This window comes from Falco peregrinus, chromosome 2 (genome assembly GCF_023634155.1).
Source record: "Falco peregrinus isolate bFalPer1 chromosome 2, bFalPer1.pri, whole genome shotgun sequence".
Taxonomy (NCBI): Eukaryota; Metazoa; Chordata; class Aves; order Falconiformes; family Falconidae; genus Falco; species Falco peregrinus.
Genome location: NC_073722.1, coordinates 7,480,606 through 7,503,872, shown reverse-complemented (window position 1 = coordinate 7,503,872; position 23,267 = coordinate 7,480,606). Strand labels below are relative to the sequence as shown.

General features: G+C 41.1%; 1 protein-coding gene across 3 annotated transcripts in view; it reads right to left on the bottom strand.

Annotated features, from left to right (window-relative positions):
- Positions 1–19,956, bottom strand: part of INTU (inturned planar cell polarity protein) — a 55,636-nt gene extending 35,680 nt beyond the window's left edge. For 2 of the 3 annotated variants that reach the window (XM_055797052.1, XM_055797049.1), the window contains exons 1-2: positions 13,647–13,795; positions 8,334–8,920 (exon numbers count right to left, since the gene is read on the bottom strand). In XM_055797052.1, coding sequence (XP_055653027.1) covers positions 8,334–8,920; positions 13,647–13,783 — 724 coding nt within the window. In that variant the 5' untranslated portion in view covers positions 13,784–13,795. Of the gene's footprint in view, positions 1–8,333; positions 8,921–13,646; positions 13,796–19,783 lie in introns of those variants that run through there. The other variant, XM_055797050.1, reaches the window with a different exon arrangement.
- Between the last annotated feature and the right edge of the window lie 3,311 nt (positions 19,957–23,267).

Genomic DNA, 23,267 nt, shown 5'->3' with positions numbered 1-23,267 from the left:
AAGGTTCAGTATGTATTTCAGGTTTTCTAGGGAGAAGACTTTCTTAGCTCAAACACAGTGCTAACGATGTGCATACTAAGGAAAAGCAGAACCTGTTGCCTCTAAGGTCTCTCCATTTCCTGAGAATCTAGAATATGAAAGTTTAGAAAAATTCTGAGTTTATAATTATTTCTGTCTTCTACCTTGTTAAACACCATCAAATACAACTGGAATTCTTCCCAGGTACTGGGTCAATTGCTCAAAATCAGTGCAAAACACAATTAAGGCCCAATAAGAGAAAGAACATTATTCTTAACTAACCATCAGTAAGGAAATACAGAATCCCCCCCAAAATGCAAGCAGTATTCCTTTTTAATACACTAGAAAACATTCGCTCCTACTCTTTGTTTACAGCAAAACCAAGAAAAGGTTAAGTTCTATTAAACACTCAAAAATACTATCATTCGTTGGAATTAACTGGTTTTTCTGTACCATGTGATAGTAGCTCTCTCCCTAATCTCTGTGTTTTTTAATGCACAGCCCAGTGAATAGCCTACAGAATCTTCAACATAACAATAATTCAAAGACACGGAAGTTGAAAGTTAAACAGCATTTAAAAGCAACTCAGTAAGTCCACGCCAAAGCCCCAAGACATGAAAATTAGTAATCAAAAGCAGAGCATTCAGGCTGCTCTAATATAACAAGAAATTATAAACAGAAATACTACGTTCTTTATTGAAGAATGCTGTATCGAAGATTATCATTCACAAATACAAAAGAAAGCAGAAATTGTTCTTGTACTCACCTGCAGCACTGCTTAAACAAAAACTGTTTGTGTTAGGTTTTACTAGAGACCTTACAAATTCTGTTGTGAAGACAACAGTCGAGCCAGCTAATCCACAAAGCCATTCAAATGAGCTACACACATCTGGTGAAGCTGTACGCACCTTAGCACTTAAGGGAATACTTTTGAACCATGTCTCCCAGGGTGGAATATACAAAGACACTCTGAAAGGAGAAGATCCAACAGTATTTACATCTCATATACCCAAAGTGTTTTATTTATTTGACACCTAATGTACATATGTAAAGCTTTCATTGCAGCAGTAAACATTTATCCCACTCTATTTGTAAAAATGTAATCATATACCATAAATGGAACAGCTTTCCAGAAGACACAGCCAAAGCCGTCCTGTCAGGCTGCCTTCATTTTGCCAGAAAATGCTGTTATTAAAGAACTGCACCTCAGAGTTATAGAATTGTTCAGGTTGAAAAAGACCTTTAAGACCAACAAGTCCAACCATTAACCCAGGTCTACCAAGTCCACCGCTAAACCATGTCCCTAAGGACCACAGCTACACATTTTTTAAACACTCCAGCAATGGTGATTCACCACCTCTGTGGGCAGCCTGTTCCAATGCTTGACAACCCTTTCCATGAAGAAATTTTTCCTATATATCCAATCTAAACCTCCCCTGGCACAACTTGATACCATTTCCTCTTGTCCTAACTTGATGTAGAACTGAGAAAAAAATCTAGATTTATCGGTATGAATTTCCCAGAACTGGGGGTGGGAGGTGGTAGTAGGGTGTTCACATTTTTTCCTTCTTTTATTTTGCCAAACACAAGAGCATACAAAAAATAGAGACTGAAGTAACAGAATGAAAGACATCACTGGCATGATAGGAAGTATGTAAAATTACAAACACCTAATATCTTAAAGCAGAACGTGACCAACAAGACCTATCCCGTGTGGCAACCGATGCCAGCAAAAGAGTTTATATATGCAAATGTTCCTTTGTTAGAGCCTCGCATCTACACTTTCTTGGATAATTGTTTTCTCCTCTTTAGGAAAGTAAAAAACTTACACAAAGTGAGACTGACATGTCTTCAGACATTAAGTCTGTCAAAAAAATAGCACAAATGTATAAACTTTAATTTCACTTATTTAATGCTTAATCAATTTATGTTAAATGAAATAAAAGGGTAAATGGTGTTTCCAATTGTATTTGCTTAAGTTGATCTAACCTGATGGTTCGCAGAGTTCAGTCAAATTTTCCCAGACTGAAACATTGCTGAATTTCAGATGTAGAGACATTTCATAATAGAGAAAAAAAGCTGTACAGATGATACTGCAAATACATTTTCCAATCATTCTTGTGCTCTATGAAGTGGGTGAAAACCCCCCTCCAACTGACTTTTGTTAAGTATCTAAGATCAAAGTGAACTTTTTCCCCTTTGCATATACTTACATAGACAAGAAGCAGACACTTGCATGAAATGTTGTTTTTAAACTTGATATAAAATAATGTAAAATTTTGCTTTATTTTTAGATTTTTCAACAATACAGTTGTATACAAAAATTTTACTGCATAATACTATATAGAATAGCACTTGCCCTGCTGGCGTTTCTACCAGCAATAAGATCACTATTGTCTGCCATGAAAGTCACCAGCATGTATGCTACAAGATGAAGAATATTAGAACAGTCTCACTTGGTTCCATTTTTAGAGACAAAATGAGCAACCGCAATAGAGGAAATAAATTTTCTTCAGGCAGCTCCAGGATATCAGACCTTGAGTCAATGAATTTAATTTAGAAAAAAATCCATGTCCTTCTCTTTAAGGAATAAAGTAAGCTTTTTTAAAAATCCCATAACAATGAATAATCAAGCTTCTGATTTCTATAATTTATTATAAGAAGATTCTCAGTTCACACAGAAACTGTAAGATGTCCATGTATGTCCTCCACACAATGCCAAGCAGAACTGAATTTTACTAGTGATGGAACAGGGAGAGGAGAGAAGCAGGAATTCTTTCCTATTTTCTTTGTTGTATCTTCCCATCTTCTCATTAGAAAAGACTTCTTGCATCCAGTCAGTAGTAGCTAAGAACAGTGTATATTGATATCAAATACCTAGTTTGCACATAGCTGATGAAATTTTTCCTGCTTTTTTAGAGACAAAGTTTAGAAAAGTCTTTGGGACTGCTGGCATCCCAAAAATGTTTATTTCAGAGCTGCCTATCATTTTGCAATGAAGCACAGGACTACTACTTTTGTTAAATACCCATTCCCTAAAGATAAACCTGCAAGCACTGTTTCTAAAAGTAGATGATCTTTGTATTAAGCTGGGGGACACTGACTGGTAAGTGAATACCACTTCCATACTGTGATGAGAAGTGAATATTTTTGGCTGAATTAAAATCAGAACCATGGGAGAGGACTGAGGACACTTTTTTCATGAAATCCTGGTATTTAGTTTCCTCTGTTCTTGGTAATGACTTGGTGCAAGTACTTATAAATGTTCACATACTCCTTTCCAAAAAAGGCAAAGTATGGAACACATTCTACTGAAGAAAGCCAGATCTATTACTTGCTTTATATGCTAGCAGGCTGCTTTTACCCAAACCAATGCTGTTATGCTTCAAGAGGAGATTAAAAGAACATAAACGACATCCCAAACTCCACAGTGAAAACACAGCAAAGCTTACGCAAGCTCTGTGTTTCTATCTTGCGTGCCCAGCATCTCTGCTTTGGAGAGCCTTTTCAACAAGTACACCATATATGGTAACTCCTCATGAAAATCTCACACACTCACAGTATTTTGGTCCTTTCAGGGACATTTTTCTGACAGGACTCTTAGTTCCATGGTCTGCAAATGACAAAACCAGCATTTAACTGTTGGAAGATGACTGCAAGTTGCTTAATTTTTGTAAATGGATTACCATTTTAAACCACTGTCTATGCTATAGAAATGTAACAGATACACTTGGCTTTCCAGCAATGATGGCCTTGTTTACCAGAACTTCAGAACTCCAACAGCAATATCTGTGTTTTTACTATTAAAATGAGCAAAGATTGCTACTTGTACATTTATTTATTTGGGGAAAACAAATAACCCTCCCACATAACATTAACGGAATTACTGGATTAGAAACTCATAGAAAATCATATTAGTGAATGGGCTGCGATCTGGACCTTTCAACTGAAGCTTGCAACAGCAGCCTGCATCTTATGAATACTTGTTCGAAACTGATTATAGCCCATCTTTACTATCATCCAAGATCACTCCCTGGTCCATGAGTAGTTTTAACACTTTTTTTACAATTGTACCCACTGATAGGGTGAGAGAATTCATGCACACTGTTCAGTGATGAAAGAAATGAGAACAGAAAATAATTTCAAAGAGGATAACAATAGTATGCTCTGCTAGTGAAAAGAGCTTTCTTGTATTTTCAGTGTTGTTGGAATTACTCTTCCATTTGTACTACAGTAAAAATGATGATCATTGGCATTTAGAAGTATCCTCTGCTGTGAATCAGACGGGTTTCAATTTGAAACGGAGGCTGGCGGGGGATATCAAATGATAATGGCATTTCCTATCACAACCATTATTTGCCTGGATGTAAAAGTGAGTACTTAGTGGAGCTTTTTATCTTTGAAGATAAGCTCTAAGATAAGACTAGAAAGGTTTACATAGCAGGCCAGACTTTGCATATTGTTAATAATGAACTCAAGTAAGAAAAAAAGTTTTGTGAAAAATACAAAAGGCACTTAAAAAAACATGAGATAAAAGCAGCTGTATTTCATATTAACGAAAATGAAAGTGACAGTAAGAATATAAAAATCAATGAGGGCTTTTTTGTTTTGAAAACTTAAGATAGATGCTGAATTGTTAAATATTAAAAATAAAGATAAAGGAAATGATTGCTACAAAGCAGCAGGGGTTTTTTAGCTTGCAAAACCGTTGTATTTACTTTCATATGGTCAGTGCCTGCATTCTGCTTGGTTAATAAAGCAGAGCAACAAGACTTATGACTTCCATATGCAATCTCAAAAAAAATAATTAAAGTGTAGTGCACAAATAATAAACAGATGTTTTAAGTGTTCAAAGCTATTAGGGATACACATTTCAGAATAAGTTAAGAAAGCCACCTGAGTAAAGTGATTATTTAGAGGGGGGAAAGCAGTTATTTCTACTAAAAAATGTTAAAGCAATAACCACTTTGTAACTGTTTGAGTGAAGAAAAATGAAAAAAAGCGTAGTCCCCCTTGCTAGCCATTTAAACTGCTACCATACCTATCACTGACAAATTAACTAATTAGCCAATGAAAATATGAAGTAATCAGTAACTTGGTTATTAGTTTACATATTACAAACCCAAGACTTGGAAAAAATAATCTAGAGAGTCCAAGTTTTAAATAAGGTGGGAAAGTTAAACGCTCTCCCAAGTGTAACTGGCAGGATTTTAGTAGCAGGGTGCTACAGGAGTGACCCATGTGGCAGGAGGTCATGAGCTGCCTTGTGCTGCTCATAGCCAGTTCTGAAGCTGGTACAAGCAATTCATTGCGTATCAAAACTTTGCCTAGCTGGGGAAGCCATGGTATCTCTGCCCAGACGTACTGAAGAAAGCAGCAGTCACCAGGGGAAGGGTTGTAGCCCACAGAGGGGACCCATCCCTAAAGGGCTGTGGAGGAGTCATGCTGCAGCACAGGAAAACAAGAAAGAAGCAAGGAGCTGTAGAAGGAAAACTTCACACACACAGTCCCACCTTCTTGCACCATCCATTACTTCACCAACGGAGTTGGGGGACATTGTTATCATGCAGTGAAAGCAAGGGTACCTGAGACTAGGAAAGGGGAGAGATTTTTGCTTGAAGCTGAGCCTGGAGAAGGCACGGGAAAAGGTATTTTCTTTATCGTTTGGGGTCTTGTTTTGTTTCCACCTTCTCAGCACCTGAAACAGTGATCTGAAGTTTTGTATTAATGGACAGAGCTACATTCAGTAACAATTCCCTGAGTCAAGACTATTTGCCTGCAACACGTGTTGCAAACCAGTCACCACAAAGACCACAGTGTATCATTTATGAAATGTTTCTTTTTAAAGGTAAATATACTTAGTATCTGCTTCACAAAAGACTACTACAAAAAAATGGCCTGCACCATTGAAGGCTATTAGAATATTAAAAAGCAAAACATAAACAGGTTAATATCTATGCATATGCAGGTCAATGAATATGAACAAAGTTATAACCAAACCAGCTAGCAGGCACCATGCTATACTGATCGGGTATTTGTCATTTGTTCAAGAAGCTGCTATCTTTTGTGGAAATTGTTCAGTTTTAGACTGACCACAGAAACATTCTTGACTGTTTCTGCAATTCCTAACAGGATTCCTAAAACTGCCTTTTAACAACAATAACAAAAAAAAAACCAACCAAAAAAGCAAAGTTCTACTGTATTTTTCTTGAACTTTCCGTCCAACTTCAGATCCTGGGAGGATCTGAGGAGGCTATCCATTGAACTACAAGTTGCTTCTAAATCAGGCTTTGGGTGTTTACCATAGTTATCCCATCCTCTGATGTGCCATGAAGATGCAGTAAACCAGATGGTTTTTTGACCGGAACAAAATTTTTTTAATGCATATTCTTTATGCAGACAGCACTGAAACCTGAGCATCTAATTTATGCAAAGCATTCCTATTTCTAGACACCACATAAAAATTCCAGAGTACACAGTGTTCACTATAGATATATAATTTGAGAGTATTTTTATATGAAAATTATATATTTTATACTGTTGGCACAGAATACAGCTCATTTTCCCAGTTAAGAGCTGAATAACTACAGTATGCTTGAAAGTATTTGCTTCCAATGCGCAAAAACAAGGCAATATTGGTTGATGACAGGCTAGGACATATTAAACTGCTAGACTCTTTAGATTAATTTAAATTTTCTTCTATTTAAAACAAAACAAAAACCCCCACAGTTTTTGTCCTCACTAGCTCCAGGAAGCATTAAATCCTGCAGATGAAGTACCATCTCCATTTAGAAGATTAGCTTTATCTCCTGGATCTGCTGTTTGCCTACATGTTCTGACTTCACACCTGCTCTTTCAAACATGCAGTTACATACAAATTTGTGTCCCAAAAGTAACTTGCACATTATAAGTACCCACTCTTACGTTAATTAGATTAACTACCATTAAGCAGATCAAGCTGAAACTCCCTCCCTCCTCCTCCTCCTCATGCATCCCCCACTTCTTGACTAATCAGTTCTTTCTGGCAAAATCTGAAAGTTATCCAATTTTCCCTCTGGAGTATTCTTTAGCATCCCTACCAAAAACACGTGCTAGAAGAAACAGCTAGTCAAAGCACGATTTGCCGTTTTTACACACACAACACTGGAATTTTAAAAGCAGTCATGCTGACTTTGTGGGATTCGTGCTACTATAGTATCAAGACTTTCATGATCTTCTAACCAACGTCACATCTTTGCTCTCTCTCTATGAGGGACCAACTTCAAGGGTAATTAAACAACCAACCTTCCACCCTTTACAGATGTAGTCTAGCTCTCTCACATTTACTGTCTGTGAGGTTGGGGTCTTGTGAGTGCCAAGTCCTTTTAATGGCCTCTTGATGCTGGAAGTGGAAGTATTTCCGCTCCTTCACTACCAGCTACCTTTAAAGGTTCATCCCTCTCCATTATTCACGCTCGGGTGCTTGTCAGGCCTTCTGTGACCCCAGCTTAACTTCCTATACCAGCAAAAACTAGACAGACAATATTTCTTCTGGGTTAGTTTCCTGCCAGGTTATTTAGTTGCATCAGCTCATGGAAGTATCTGACAACAGCCAAACCAACATAAAGGAGAGCTGCTATACTGGCTCACTGCCTCCTCAGACTACAGCCCCACTATGTATTCAGAGGCCTTCTGATCATGATCCCTGAAGAAGCAGCTGTTATACTTGCTAAACAGAAGAATATCCAAACAAAACTGTGCAGAACATTTGTAACATATGAATGTATCTCACTCCGTATTTTTTTCCCTCATTTTTATGGTACAAAATCCATTTAAAGGATATACAGTAAAGCTTTTTATCTAAAGGGGATGGTGTGGAAAAGAATTAAAGCAAAATACAAAGTTTGGCAGACTGTAGTTTTTCTCCAGTCCCACTTATCTACTGAGAAAATTATGCACTAAATTAAAGGTGGTGGTGGCAGTGTATATGTTGTTTGAAGTTCAAGCTGCTCACTCCCTGTACCCTTGAAGGACAGTCATCTCCTTACTATATTAACACCTTCTAGTTTATGTTACACATTCTTAAAACCACTAATAAAGTAAAATTGAAGAGATAACAAAATATCAGATGCAATAATGTTTATTTAAAATAATCCCTCAAGAACTGACAAAACATTTGTAAGTAATTGCTTATGCCTTGGAATGTTAAAGTCAGCTGCCTCAAAAAAACCCCCAAAGAACCAAAAGCCAAAACCCCAAAAAACTCCAAACCAAAAAAAATATATCTTCATTTCAAAGGAGAAGGGCAGAAGTTAACTATTTGTTCAACTACTTACCAATCAGGATTTGACCTGTTTTCATTGCTGAACTACCTGGCACCAAGCTATGTACTACAAGCTTCTCTTCACCAGTTCCTCTGATGACTTTTTCCTTCCTGCCTTGTTTTTCTGCTCTTCTGCTGCTCCATGAAGACTGATGGACAATCCCTACTAAGGCCTCCAGCAGCTTGTGCTGCTCATCTTCTCCAGCACTGTACAGTTTTCTGGGATTTACATAAACATATACATCTTTGTATTTTTGCTGAACAGTGACACAAATTTTCTGAGCAGACTGGTGTTTCAGTATGGAAGTAGGCCCAGTGGAGTGCACATTACAACTTCCACTGCCTTTCTTACCAGAACACTTTGGTAAAAGACTCTTCTTTTTTAATATTTTGGTCAGGTTCTTCAGTTCATACTTTCTTTCTTTTCGTGATCCTTCTTGAATAACTTCAGCTTCATTTTCACGAAACCTGACATGATTCACGGCTGGCATTTCTGGACAGGTGTTCCGAAGCAGAACTTCTTCTTCACTTTCGCTCAATTCTAAATAAAATAATTCCCCATTTTTCTGCACACCATCCAGCCATTCAGGCTCAAGGTCACTGGGAAAGAAAGAAGAATTATCAGTGACAACCCTGATAAGGAAGACTGCTATGCAAGTGACATCTGATTACTTCAGCTATATAGGGAGGGGATAGAGAGAGGACAAGGAAAAAAGAAAAAGAGAAAGAAAAAAAATAATAATGTCACCTCCTGAACACTGAAAGCTCAACTGTTTTAAGTTTGCCATGAGGGTAAGAGCTCTTCTCAGACAAATTATGGATACGGCAAGGAAAGACATCTCTCCCAGATGTTAAAATAGTTTATTCAAATGCCTTACAGGAAAACAGCCACTGCAAAAAGCAATACTCCCTTTTCTGAAAACAAACAAAAAACCCCAACCCCAAATAATTTCTTTCACATATGTGTTTTAATTAGTAATTACATTCATGGGCACAATGGGGCTTTCTCTTAAGAGAAAAGATGCCATCCTATTTGTTCTCTCCAATTATTTTTTCTCTTATGCATTTACAAGACAGTCTGTACTGCAAGCCCTTTGGAAAGACAAGATTAACATTTTAAAATCACCTCTCTCTCTATATATATAAAACCACCCCCAAAACAACAAAACAAAACAACCTCAAGATGAAGTCTAGGTTAACACTTTTCACAAGACAAGTTCAAAATAGCATACTCAAGATCACATTCAAAAATACCCAACAAAAAAGTAAAGAGACAGCACTGCTACAGAAGAAGTTCTAGCAGCTGGAGTGGATCACTTTAAGTCACTAGCAACAAGCTGCTGCAAAGAAAAGGCAAGGCAACTACAGGATGTATTAACAGGAGTGCCATCTGCACAGCGCAAAATTTTTTTTGTCCTAATTTGGCAATGGCAATGTGTCAACCATGTCCAGTTTTGGATAGTGCAATTTAAGAAAGATGTAATAACTGAAACAAGCCCAGAGCACAGAGACAAATAGTAAGTAGTTTATAAACATGTTTTAAAGGGAGAGGCTGAAGGAAACAAAACTCTTTTGGAGGAGAAAAAAAACCAAATGAAAAATGATAGCAGAGAAGCAACAGGCCAAACAGTCCAACTGCAGAAGGATGAGGATCAGTAATGGTCAAAGGATGCGTACTTAAGTGGTTTAACTTACCAAAGTATCTAACCTAAACAATATGAAAAGTTTTTGATCTCACACAGACAAACACACAAAATCAGCATTAGCAGGCAATGTAAGGAACATATGGGATGTTCTGTATGGAAGATTTTCACAGACGGGACCAGTTCATTCTTCCTGACTAGATGACAAACAGGTCTCCCTTTCTTGCAATCTGAGACCACACTGATAAAAATCAAATAAGGAAAAATACAGAATGGAGACTTACGTGCTAATTAATATCATTGATTGTTTAAAGTTAACATACATTCATACATTTTATACTAGAATTAGCTATTTTACTGAATAGAGAATGCAAATGTCATTTATAAATAGTATTCTAGAATTCAAATAGAGCATTGATTTGAATATACAGGTAAGTGATGCAGCTTCAAAGTCCAGCTGAACAGAGAACATTATACACAGACACTGCACCACAGCACCTTTAAGGGCTCAAAGAGAGGATCTGGCTGGACTAAGAATACAGAGAACACCGGCATTGCTCTCTTCCAGGAACCCCAGTGACTTAGAGAAGTTTATGGATGTGGCAGACAGGAAGAAACATCCTGCACTTCCTTTGCATTTATTAGTTTGCCCAAGCTGATAGTTTTAAAAGATGACACACCACTTGTGATAATTTGGCGGCTCCTAATGGCTATGGGTAAGTCAAGAGTTTGCATCTTCTACAAAACCTTACTCAAGATATTTAGTACCTTCTTATAAAGTATCAAAATGATAACGCCACCTAAAGTCTGTTAGGACCAGATAATGGTATGATTGAACATGTCTCAAAGGTGGTTAAGTAAGAAATAACATGACAAAGTTTTTCCTTGGTTTGTTTTTTTAAGGAGTACTCTTGCATTCTGGTACATGTAAGCAAAATTGGGAAAACCCAAAATTGATAAAGGAAGTATTAGAAACTTAAAAAGAAATAACATTTGGGTTAGCAGAAACTCCTGTGATGTACAACAGCCTTCTTTGTTCCCTCTTTTTTTTCCTCTTTAAAAGGGATTATTGTTTTTGGAAAAGCTCGCTCTTCTTTGGGGTAGAAGTTGAAGTTTCAAGTTGGATGTCAGTTCATACACACACGTTCTCCAGCTTCATTGTCTATTTTTATTAGAAACTACTATATGGATCAAGGAAAAAAAAAAAGGTAGGGGTGTGGGGGGGTATGTTAGCATGGTGTTTACTCAAACAGAAGCACTCCAGAGAAAAGGCTCTTCAAGGAGCAGCAGCACATATGGCAAAGTCACTCTATGTGAATAAGCTGATGAAGATGGAAGACTGAAAAAAATGTCACAACGGCATGAATTTCTCTCCTTGAAGGCATTTTAATGAGGTACTGCAAAGGAACTATGACTTTCTGAATACAGATCCATACAGACATCTAAAAAAGTACAGGTTGAAACAAGAAATCTACAGCTAGGATGACAGGTTTTTTCCTTAATGCTGTGGTTTCACAACTAATTTATACTAAGCTAAAAAATAAAATACAATATTCTCAACACCTTTCCTTCCCACCTCTCTTCCTTTGTGCCAAAACAAGCACTTGCACAATAACCTGAGCTTCTACATAGGTCTGGAAGCTTCAGTCAAGGGATCTAAAAATCTGGAAGACCCACATTCCTCTAAGAGCAGTTTCGCTGATCCCCACAAATATTTCTTCTTTAGGATAAATGTCTGAAAAAACATGCCAATTGAAATTGCCCGTGTATGTAAGAAACATATACCAGAAACGAAGGATCCTAGTTCTGATTCTGAAGCAAGACAGGACTGTTCTCACCCAAGGAAACTCAGAAACAATAAACAGTTAACATCTATGAGCCTTGTTTTAAAGCAATTAAAAGAAAACAACGAACCAAAGGTTAACTATTGTACTGCACTATATGATTCAATTCCACCCATATGATACTTTGCAGAAGCAAAGTTAATCATCTTTAGTCTTCCCAACCTTTGCCTATGCAACAAAGTATGGCTTCAGACTGAGGCATCAGTTTGGTACATGCAAAGCTGCCATCCTCTTAACAGCTATGGCTGCCTAGAAGGGTCCTGATCCATCACAACTAGTGAAAGTGGCAGCAAGTGTTAAATTAGACAAAATTAAAAAAAACCAAAACCAAACCAACACACTACTTTCACAATGGCATATGTAAGCATTCACTTCACAGCTGTCTGAAAATAGGCCATGCAAAAAATCATAGGGCTCTGATAAGAAACAACTTGCATCAGCCCTATTTCTACCCTTACACCAATGCTCCTTGGTGTACCTTGGTTTGTCCACATTAGCTGTAGTATTAAGTAGTACAGTTTCAACTGACGGAAGTTTAATCTGGAAGTCAGTAACTTTTAATTCAGAAACCCATTCCCAAGGGTTTTCTTTCTTTCTTTTACTCAAATATGTCCTACTATAAAACCATACACAGATCACCTATAGATGAACAAATGCCATTATCTTACGATAGCTAACAGTCCTATCTTTGTACCTTTTACTTTGCAAAACTGTACTGTTTCTCTCTCCATCTTCATTACAAGCCACATCTTAACCTCTTGTTTCTGTACTCAGAAGGCTGGAGTGGTACAGGCCCAATAGAAGACACTATTTGGACCTAAAATTAAAGCTTCGCAGTCCTGTTGATGCAGTGATAGAAAAGATGTGTTTCAATTTATCCAACAGTATTATACATCGTGTTCTGTGTTGAAAACTGTGGAGCACGGCTATATCCCCTGAACACGCACAAAGAACACCAGTAGATTCGCATTTTAGATGCAAGAATTGGAAAAGAAAAAATCCAAAACACATAAAAGGAGGAGGGAAGGGAAAAAAAAAAAAAAAAAAGCATGGGTTCAAGTGAGATGTGTTAAAGTTAAGTTCTGCCTTATAAACACAGGAACAAAATAAGGCAGGTGTACATCCAAACCGCTTCATTTCTCACTGAGCCAGAGGCACGGGACAACTCCAAGACAAAGTGTACTTAAACATGTTTGAAACCTCTCCCACTTAAACCTTTTCCTTCTTCGCTGCATTACTTATGAAAATAACATGCCAAATAAAATCCATCGATTAGACCTTGAAATATGCGTTTGAACTGTCAGACAGAATTGTTTTAATGCAGGGTACAGAGAAGAGAGTAAATTTTATACGAATTACATGAAAAAATAGTAAGAAAACCCCATCGGTTGCGTATGTGACTTTAAAATATGTACTGCTGTTCCAGAGTTGTCTTCTCACCTACCATTTCCCAAAAGACAGGCCGCTAAAACAGGCTGACGGCGTCTCCAGTGCTAAGGCATTTATAATACACGAGCCAAGCCCCAGTTTCCCGCTCTCACGCAGCGCCCGGCCGGGATCCAGGGCCAGCCCAGGGACTGCCGGCCAGCTGAGCGCCTGCTGCCGCCCGCCACGTTACCTGCGGGGTTCTGCCACACAAACGCCGCCTCGGAAAGCACAAAGCCACTAAAACCGGCCCTGCGGCTCAAACAGGCACGGACGGAAGCTCCCACCGGGCCGCGGCCCACCGGCCGCCTCCTCAGCGGGCTGCGCTTTGGCGGGGCGGGGCGGCACGCTGAGGGGGCCCGGGCCCGCGCCCCGCCGCTCGCCCTGCCCTGGCCTCCCCCGCCCCGCCCTTACTCGGAGCTCCCGGACAGCGAGGTAGCACACGAGCCGCTCTCGCTGCCGCTGCCCGCACGCTCAGCGTCTTCTTCCCGCGGCGGCTCCATCCCCTCAGCGGCTCCGCGCCCGCTCCCGCCGTCCCCCCCGGACGCCATGACACCCGCGCCCCTCCGCGCCGGCCGGGCACGTGACCCGCGCCCTGCCCTCCCCATTGGCGGCCCCGGGCCGGCGCCATGGAGACGGGAAGAAGCGCGAGGGCACGTCCCGCCCGCCGCGGGAGCGGGAACGGCGGCGGCACCGCCTCGGAGGCCCGCGGAGGGTCCCGCCGGCCGGGAGAGAGCCCCGGGCATCGGTAAGCGGTAATAACGGCCCCGCACTGTTGCCCGCCTCGGGAGGAGGTAAATTGCCGTTTGAGTGTGCTGGTAGAGAGGCCAGCTGGCCGGCCGCTCCTCCGGCTGGCAAGAATAATCATAAACAAACATTTGAAAGTGCCCAGCCTCCCTGTTTGCTTCCTCAGAACGCGCAGCTGAGTCTCACTAGTCCCTTGAAAGTCTTTCAGTGGGTCAATATGGAACACATAATGGAGAACAGACTATTTAGTTGACTGATATCAAGGTCCCAGCAACAGTCCCATAAAAGAGACTACTAATGAAACTCATAGTCCCAGGGCAAGCCTCAAAGCATTGCTTATAATAAAAAACTGACTTGGAGAAAGAAACATGAGGTAAATCGTAATTTTCATGAAGTCAAATGGTTAGCGGTGGAATACTTCTATGCTTTATGTTATGCTCTGTCATAAGAAACTAAGGTAACTTCTCTGTAGGTTAGTCAGGAAAGCAGTTAGGTTAGGAAGGAGAGGCAAGGATGTGAGACAGGCGAACAAGCTAGATGATTTAGCACCTTAAATCAGTCAATACAGTCTACGAATGCAAAATCATGCACAGTCAAGAGGAGGGGGGGAACCCTACTTGGTTTTCAGGACTTAAATTATTCACATCCATGAAAAACAAGACCCATGGCAACCCTGCAGACAACTTGCTGCGTAGCTATGTCAGTAAACCCATCAGGACACACATGGTGAATAACGAAAGGGATGAAGAATAATTGTTGGAACATTTTTAATGTGTTGGATTTAATCTCTGCTCAGTGGGATATTTGCACTGCTTCAGCAGTGAGGTTTTATAGTGCTGGAGCGCTATGTAGAAGTCACAGAATTCTGGTATGAAATTCCTGTGCTTGAAACCGTTTTAAGGAAGCATTCACTAATAAGTGTGATTTCAAGTGAATTAACAAACAGAAATGTTCTGGACTCGTATCCATGTCATTAAGGCTTCAACTGAAGTAGTTAAAGATACCTATATTAAATTTTGTGGCCATTCTGAAGTGCCTGTACAAGACCTGATTTTACAGATAAATCACTGTTACGTGGATTTTAAGACTACAAAGCTATCCAAAGGAGACAGAAACATTCCCTACCTAAAGAAAAAAAAATCCTAACATGGTTTCATTCAGTTTAGCTCAGGATATGGTAGATAATTTAAGGTTTTTTTCCTATCTGAGCCAGCAATAACCACTTCACACAAAGTACAAAACCCATGCATGCATGGCAGACAATTCTTTAAAAGAGAAAAAAATAAATCAGGTCTTTGGTTGTTTCCAATTGTCAGAATGCCAGATATGCACCAACTTTCATTCTTTATATTGCTTCCAGAAGAATAAGTGGAAAAAATATTCTGAAAGTACCCCACTTCCCAAACAATTTACTTTTTGAAAACAAAAAAGTACTTTTGAAAAAAAAGACACTTTATAAACACAATTTCCCAAAGAGTCTAATGATTTTATGATTTTCTAAGAGGAATACTGCAAGAATATTCCTGCATATCTAAGAGAAATATTAAAATTAGAATTTTAATAGAGGTAGGTGAGATACAGTGTCCCGCCTTCCCTAATTCTGCTTGTATTTGCAAGCACTTATAATACGCTGAACAGCACACTGAAGTGTTTCTGTTGAGAAGCGATAGTCTATGCCAGATGGTCCTGTGTTAGTTATGTTAAATTTCACTGAGTTCAAGAGTTGGTTAATTGTTTCCAGTTGTTTGCTCAATAAGTGAGAAATACAGGCACTCTAAAAAGGAGGCAGCAGTCCTACACTACTGCTGTTTTATAGGGATAACCCTATCATGAAAGAAAGGATGATGGAAGATTTTGGTCCACTTAGGTAGTTGTGAGTCACCTAAGTATTTTTCTGAATTGAATGTGAAATTTTTGCTGCTGTGGGAACAATTAAAGATCTCAAGACATAATATATCTCACACAGCAGGATTTCATTTTAGTGAAGACACAGATTTTCCCACACAATCCCTCTCGAGAGGAAAGCCTCTCATTTCTTGTGCATAAATATTAGGGAAAGTCTCGAAATAATTTGTCTTCTGGCAGATCCTTTACACTTACTCCCAGTAGTTGAGCTGATGCTTCTCACTGAGGAACCCATAAGCCTTCCGTGTTAGGTTGCTGTTACTAACAAGCAGATGGTAAAAATTTGCCACAGGGCATCATTGGCATCAATATCACAGCTTACCCTTACTGGACAACTGGTGAATAAGCATTTAAAAAGTGGGTAGTTAAAAAGCACTCCTCTTTGCCTTAAGATTGTTCTGATTAGTGCAAGGAACTAAATCCATGTGCAGAAATTAATTTCAGAACAAGAGTTCCTTGTTACTTTTTTGGATTAACCTGCTTCAAAAGCTATTATGCTTTAAAAGTAAGTCTACCTTGAGCCACATTTATATTCAGGACTAGATTGGAGTTAAAAGAGGACAGTGTATAGGACACACAAAGAGATACTCTGGTCCATTCTAATAAAGGAGAAAAATAACTAGGGTGTAACTATTTTTGGGAACTGTTGCATGGATACTTGTGAACCCCAACTCCAACCACCGTCCAATTTAAACTACTAACATTTTTTCATTATTACGTACTGACAGCTGATTTTTTTAACCCGATGCAGAAGTAATGAGGCTGGAGTTAGAGTCTTTCCTGGCAGCTAGATGGAGGAGCACAGGGAAATTTAGGATTAGTGTTTATGACTACTCTAACTTGACGCGTTTGGTTTCGTATAGTCAGGCCCAATCTTAGCAATCTTACCAGGACCCACAATTCACTGATGATATGCCAGATTGATTTCACGGATTCACATTCAGAGGGCTTGTTGGGCCTGAATTGCGGATGTAGTTGAGCTCTTCTCAACACAGGGCTGAAAACTGTGACAGTGTTACACCTCTGGCATACTGGGGCAAACTAACGGTCCCTCTGGTACGACTGAATGCCGCCTGATACTCAGGAGTACCCATTATGCTTGTGAGGTGTCAATGCACTCGCCCAGAATTAGATCAGATCCCTGATTTTTTAGCAATCTCCCCTTCTTCTTCAGGGTCACTCCCCCTGCTAAATGCAGGTGGTGGGTGAGGAAAAGCAGACCATAGTGCTGTCTCTGTACTTACCTGAACAGTGCTCCAGACTGGGAGAATTCTTTTAATGATTGGATCTACCACTTTTGTGGCTCTTTTGTACAGTGCAGGCAGTTTAAACAGGCCACAGTAACACTGAGACAAATCTCACTGCATATACCTGGACCATTGCTGAATCTGTCTTACACTCACTAGGCGTATCAACAGCATTTTAAGCGTGCCTTTGCTTTCCCACTCCCCTTCCATACTTCAAATTACAGCTCTTCATTATTCATAAAAAAATAAGAAGGGCTAAGTGACCTCTCATAGTTTCATTTTTTCCTTCTTGCTTGTTCTCAAATCAGGCAAGATTTCTAGGAAGGTTCTATCAACAACTGGATAGACTTAACACAATATATAACAGATATAATGTGATACATTACAAGTAGATACAACTAAGATTTTAGGAATAAGACAAGGGAAATATTTTCATCGTTGTGTAACAGTTCTGTTTCTTGCTGATAACACCTGCTTTACTCAAACATCTGAAGAAAAACTAACAGAAAACCTGGACTGGTAAAGAGTGACATTACAGACTTTTCACCTATTGATTCCTATTGTTATTTTATTCCTTCAGTGTTCAGCATCAGCAAAAATGAGACAGAAACGAGTTCTTTTTTTAAAAAAATTAATGACAATACAGCTTTCCCCTATCCTGCTGGACTTTCTTAAGAGACAAAAGGCACACTTCACAGGCATTCCTTAATAAATAGGATTTTGTGATTACAAGGTTTACATAGAACTACACCAATCAGATCATAATTACAAAATCTTCCCTTCACAGCTTTTCTGACATTACTGCATAAAGACCATCCACAGCAAAGTAGCATGAATTGAATAGTGATACTGGACTGTCATTTTAATTGGAATATTTACATATGAACAGACTAAATGAAAGATGAAGGCCACCTTTGTGACCAAAGGAACAGAAAATTTGTGAGAAAACACCCCAGTGCTCAATAAATAGACCATTCTTTCCGACTTTTAAGCTTTGTGTATCAACTTCCCTCTATACAATTAGAACACAAGTATTTTAGAAGAACAACATAAACCCCACAGAAGACTGCCAAGAAGAATTCGGGAAGACTAGTTCAACCCATCTCATTCTTTTGCTAAACAGTCTTACAGAGCCAGGAGTTCCCTCTAGCATGAAAAGCAGCTGTAATTACAAATAAGATTTTTTCCTACTGTTTTTGCTTTGCTTTAAATCTACAGGCTTTTTTAGGATCACCTGCTATGCATAGCAGGCATATCAAGCATGAAAGAAAACCATTATTTGCAGTCAGTCAACATGAAAACATTTCAAGTATGAATAGTACCTTCTTACACTGAAAGTATATGAATGTAAGGAATACCATGGGGCAGCATGTTTTTAACCCAACTTTGAAATGGAGCATTTTCTGTTAAGTCACTGACAAATGCATGCACAGGGTTTCAGATACCAGAAGGTCCCCTGTTAGCTTATGGGCACATTTATTGCTTAAAAAGTGGTTTCGGCGTGCAATGCAGGAACGGGCTGATCCTGGTGTGCCCTCCTTGCTGTACTCAGTGTTTTCATCCTCAGCGTTCACAGGAATGGATTTTAAGCGACTATTCAGTTTGATGCTTTGAGCTGGAGAGAAGCTGAGTTAATAGTTGTTAGTTTCCATAGCAAAAGCTGTTTGGAGTCGGCACTGAAAGAAAGTGTACTTTTTCCTTCAGTAGGAGATAAATCAATGTAGCTGAGAAAATGCGTTAGGAAGCAGGCACTTTATAGGACAACTGGAGATGGGCTTCTCCTGGACACCGCCACCAAACGGGCTGGTGTTTCCTTTGTAAAGTTTAAGCGGCTCTCAGCTGGCCACAGAAAATGGCACTGAGGCTGACTTTGAAAGTCCTGCTTTGGCCTATGGGGCAAGAACTTAATGTTGAGATTTCTTAGTGGGGGGACACAGTGGAGTACTGCACGTTAGGGATGGCGAAGGCAGGGGCAAACCCCAGCGTCTTCTCAGGCAGCATGCATCCCACACACCCGCTTAAGGAGTGCCCGGCCCGCATTTGTGTGCGAGTTCAGGTTTATTGCATTTTTTCCCCTGCCCTTAAAGAAGGGTGCAAAATGCACATGGAACTGATGCAAGAGTTTCCCTCTGTCAACCCGCTTCCCTCAGAAACCCAGAGGGAGCCCCCGGGCTGCCCCGCAGCCCTGCAGAAACGCTTCAGGGGAGCTCCCCTCACCTGCCGGTCCGCCGCTCCTCAGGGAGGAGGGAAAGCCCGAGGGCGAGCCGGTGCCCCGCGAGCAGCCGCCCCTTCCCCGGGCACCGGGCGGGCCCAGCTCCCGCCGCCCGCCCGCCCCTACCCCCGCGGCGGCGGGCACGGCGCGCCCCCGGCGCCCGAGGAAGGTGAGGGGCGGTCGGGACGCGGCCCTTCTCGCTTCCCGCCTCGACAACAAAAGGCTGCCGCGGGGAGCCTCTCCGCAGGGCCGGGAGCTCGCCACGGGCCCCCGCTGCCGCCCCCCTCCCCCCCCGGCCCGCCCGGGGCGCTCCCGGGCCGGCGGCTCCTCGCGGGGCTGCGGCGACCTCCTGCTGCGCGGAGTGGCCCGGCCGCCGCTCCCGGGGGATGCGGGCGGAAAGCGAGGGGCTGCAGGGCCGCCTCCCCTTCCCCGCCACTGACCTGTGCAGCAGGACGCTCTGCACCGAGTCCAGATCTTCCAGGTTCCTGGTGACGGGCGGCGGGATGCTGTACCTGCCCGCCCCGAACATCGCGGGCGCCCGCGGGCCCTTCATCGCCCGCCTCCCGCCGCACCGGGGACTGCGGGCGCCCGCGGGCAGGTGGGAGCCCTTCAACCCGCCCGCCTCCCGCCGCGCCTCCCGCGCGGTCCTAGAGCCCGCCGGCGCCACGCCGCGGGGCGCGGGGGACGGGCCGGGGGGTGCTGCTCCCGCGGAGACGCGGCCTGCCGCCCCCCCCCCCCCCCGCCCCGGGCTCTGCCACGGCCCCTTGCCACCGCCCAGGGGGCTGCTCTACGCTGTCGCCCGGTGTCGGCTCTCTCGGCAGCTAACGACCCCCGGAAACACAAGTTTCATATACATGCAGTAAAGCCGTGCCGAGCTGCAGCCATAGGTTGGTTTGGTGGGGTTTTTATCCCCTCCCAGCTGCATCCCCAGCTCCCATTATGTGAGAAAATGGGTTTCCCCCCACGTATTTTCCTGTTGGTTGAAATAATGTAATTGCCCGGCTGATTCAATTTCCTTAAAAATCAATACAAAAAATTGTCAGTCCCACAAACTCTGATCCAGTCTTTGCTTCCCTTTTTCACAGAACAGTAATTACAAGCGCTTTTACTGAGTTACAGAGCTCCTTACTGGTTTCCCACCTGCAAAGTTCTCACACGGTGTGTTGAACAAACACTGATGCAAATGTATAAGAAGTGGTGCAACCCATACCTTGGCCATTTTTATTTCTTATCCATGAATTGCCATCATTTATTTCCTCTGCTCAATTTCACAGAGATCAGTTTTCTCTAATGTTCAGATTTTTTCAAGATGTGCTCATCTCCTCCAGATCTGCTACATGTGATTTAAGATCAATAGCTAATAAAGTCTTGCAATCAGTTATTAAAAGCATCACATTTAGTTTCTCTCAGTCATTGTGTCTGAGATAATTATAGCAACACAGCAATGAAGTTGTTTTTTTTTTCTCAGAAAGACCATTAAGAGGAGGACCATCGGCATGATACAGAATGGATTACAAATCGGAAGCCATTGAATATTTTAGCACCCAACTCCATGGAATATTGGCCACTGCCTGGAGTAGAAACTTCAGCTTTTTTAAGCCTTTGGCTTGAGCAGAGAGTGAGTGACAACAGCTCAGTTTGAAGAAGGTAAATGCAGAATCACTGTGAGTCTGTGGCTGGGATTCTCACCAAGCAGTGTGACTCTAGTGTTTAGGTGTCTTAACCGCTTTTTCCTTTTTTAATTTTTGGTTTCTTTCTTTCTTTGATACCAGGTAGAAATTTTAAGAGAACACTTTCCTCTGAATTCTACTCCTGCCAAAGAACCTGGGAACCACTGTCATCCACCGAGGTAAGCAACAGCAGCGGTACTATTTAGGATTATGACCATAAAACCTTTGTCGTGACCTTTAGCACCAGGGCTATGGTGCCAGGGAAGCTGAAGATATACCAGGATTTTGGGTCTAAATAGCAGTGAGTGGAGGAGATTGGGATGTACAGTATTAAAATAAGCACAAGGCTTCTGCAGTGGGCACAGAGCGAAGAACTTCTTGCAATACCCACATCTTGATTTCAGAAAGCTGATGGAAATCGCATGGTGGTTATGTCCCCATCACTCTAGAAAAACACTTAGGCACTATCCATGTTTCTGGGTGACTGCACCAGTAGGCAATGTGTGATCCGAAGCTTAGAATGTTTCATTACACAAATGTTCCTGGAAGTATGGCTCAGATGACAAGGTTAGAAATTTTCCTCCTGTTCATAGATGGTTTTGTGTCTTCATAGTATGTCTGCTATGGTTAATGAGCCCTGTGAAAGTGGGGAAGTGACAGTGCAGGTGGTTTTAAATTGTGTCCGCTCGTCTACATGCCGAATTGAAAAAAAAAAAAAAAGGGGGGTGGGGGCGAAAATTAACTGATGATGCTTAATGTTGCATTGATTAATCAAAAAATATTTTGTAATTCCTCTTTGACGTAATCAGCCTTTGGCAGCTCAGTGTCTGACAGCAGCATAATTAGGAGCCAGAGCTGCTAGCGCTGCATGTATTTTCTTCAAGCAAACAAGAGGCAAGAGTCCCTACACATGCATACTGAGGCTATAAATTTTAGGCTAGAATTTCCTATAGATCTGGGATTTCAGCAGCTTATCTGGACTGCTAGATTCCCATCAGTCCTGTACAATGTGGTTTTCAGAACAGCATTATGGAACAGCAACAGAACAAAAAGCTGCAGAGATTTATTTTGCTATATTTTTTTTCACTCTTAGTACTATTTTTATGCCCCAAGGGAGCAGAGATGTTTAATTTTCTACACAACAGGGATGTGTTTTCCCAGTTCTTTTAGGACAACACAAACCCCACTTCTAGGGCTGGCAGTTTGATGGTAGAAAACAACAAAACCCCCAAACATTACCATCAAAATCACACTGCATTGCCAGAAGGCCCTTCCAAGATGCTTGTCAGCTTTTCTTTGTCCCTGGGTTCCTTCTCACGGGAGACCATTTTTTGTGTTTCTCACAGCTACTGATCTAACGCTGAGCTTCATGATAACATCATCTGCTACTAATATTGTACTTTCACATGGGCTTGGATTCGACTGTGAGGATCTTTATTAGAATTCCTTACATCTCAGCAAAACTAGAACATGTAAATATAAATAAAGAGAGCCTCAAAACGTGCCAAAATGAGAAAAGGTGACTTAGGTTTTGTGTAGCGCCTGAAATGGCAGATCCAATGGCACCATGCTGCTGGTAAACAGGCAACATTACTAATTTAAAATCAAATAGAATGTTTTTCTAGATATGAATTACATCTTTTACCACCATCTGTATGCCTAGGCTTAATATTTATGGACAACTGGAAAATGAGAGAGGAGCAGAAATTCAAAAGTGATACAGTGGATACTTTCAGAACCATTCCCTCCCCGCCCCCCCCAAATATATTTATGTTACCTTTACCACACATAAGATTCCTAAGTTAAAATAGAGAGTTCTGAGCTAGCATTAATCCTATAACACAACTTCTGCAAATCCCCCAGGCCTTTGACATTTACAAGAATTATTTTAGTTAAGTCTTACATATTGAAGTTTCACTAAAATACAAAGTGCCATTTCATTGTATTTTCTGCAAGACTTTCACATGAGTACAACAGGGCACAGGAAAAGGAAGGTCACCATTCCATTTGAGGTCTGTCAGCTCTTCTATTTAACTACGTATAGAGAACATGGCATTACAGCGTATTTCCTGAATCCAATGAAATACATGCAACTGGAGAAAGATTAAGAATTCTTTGCTATGCAGAGAAACAAAACCATTAGGGACTGGGGAAGGAGGAAATTTAACCAGGTTAAAAACAGCAATGACAACAAAAAATAATTTTAACAGGCACTCTGCATACAAAATAATTGTAGTATGCCTGGGTTCCCCTT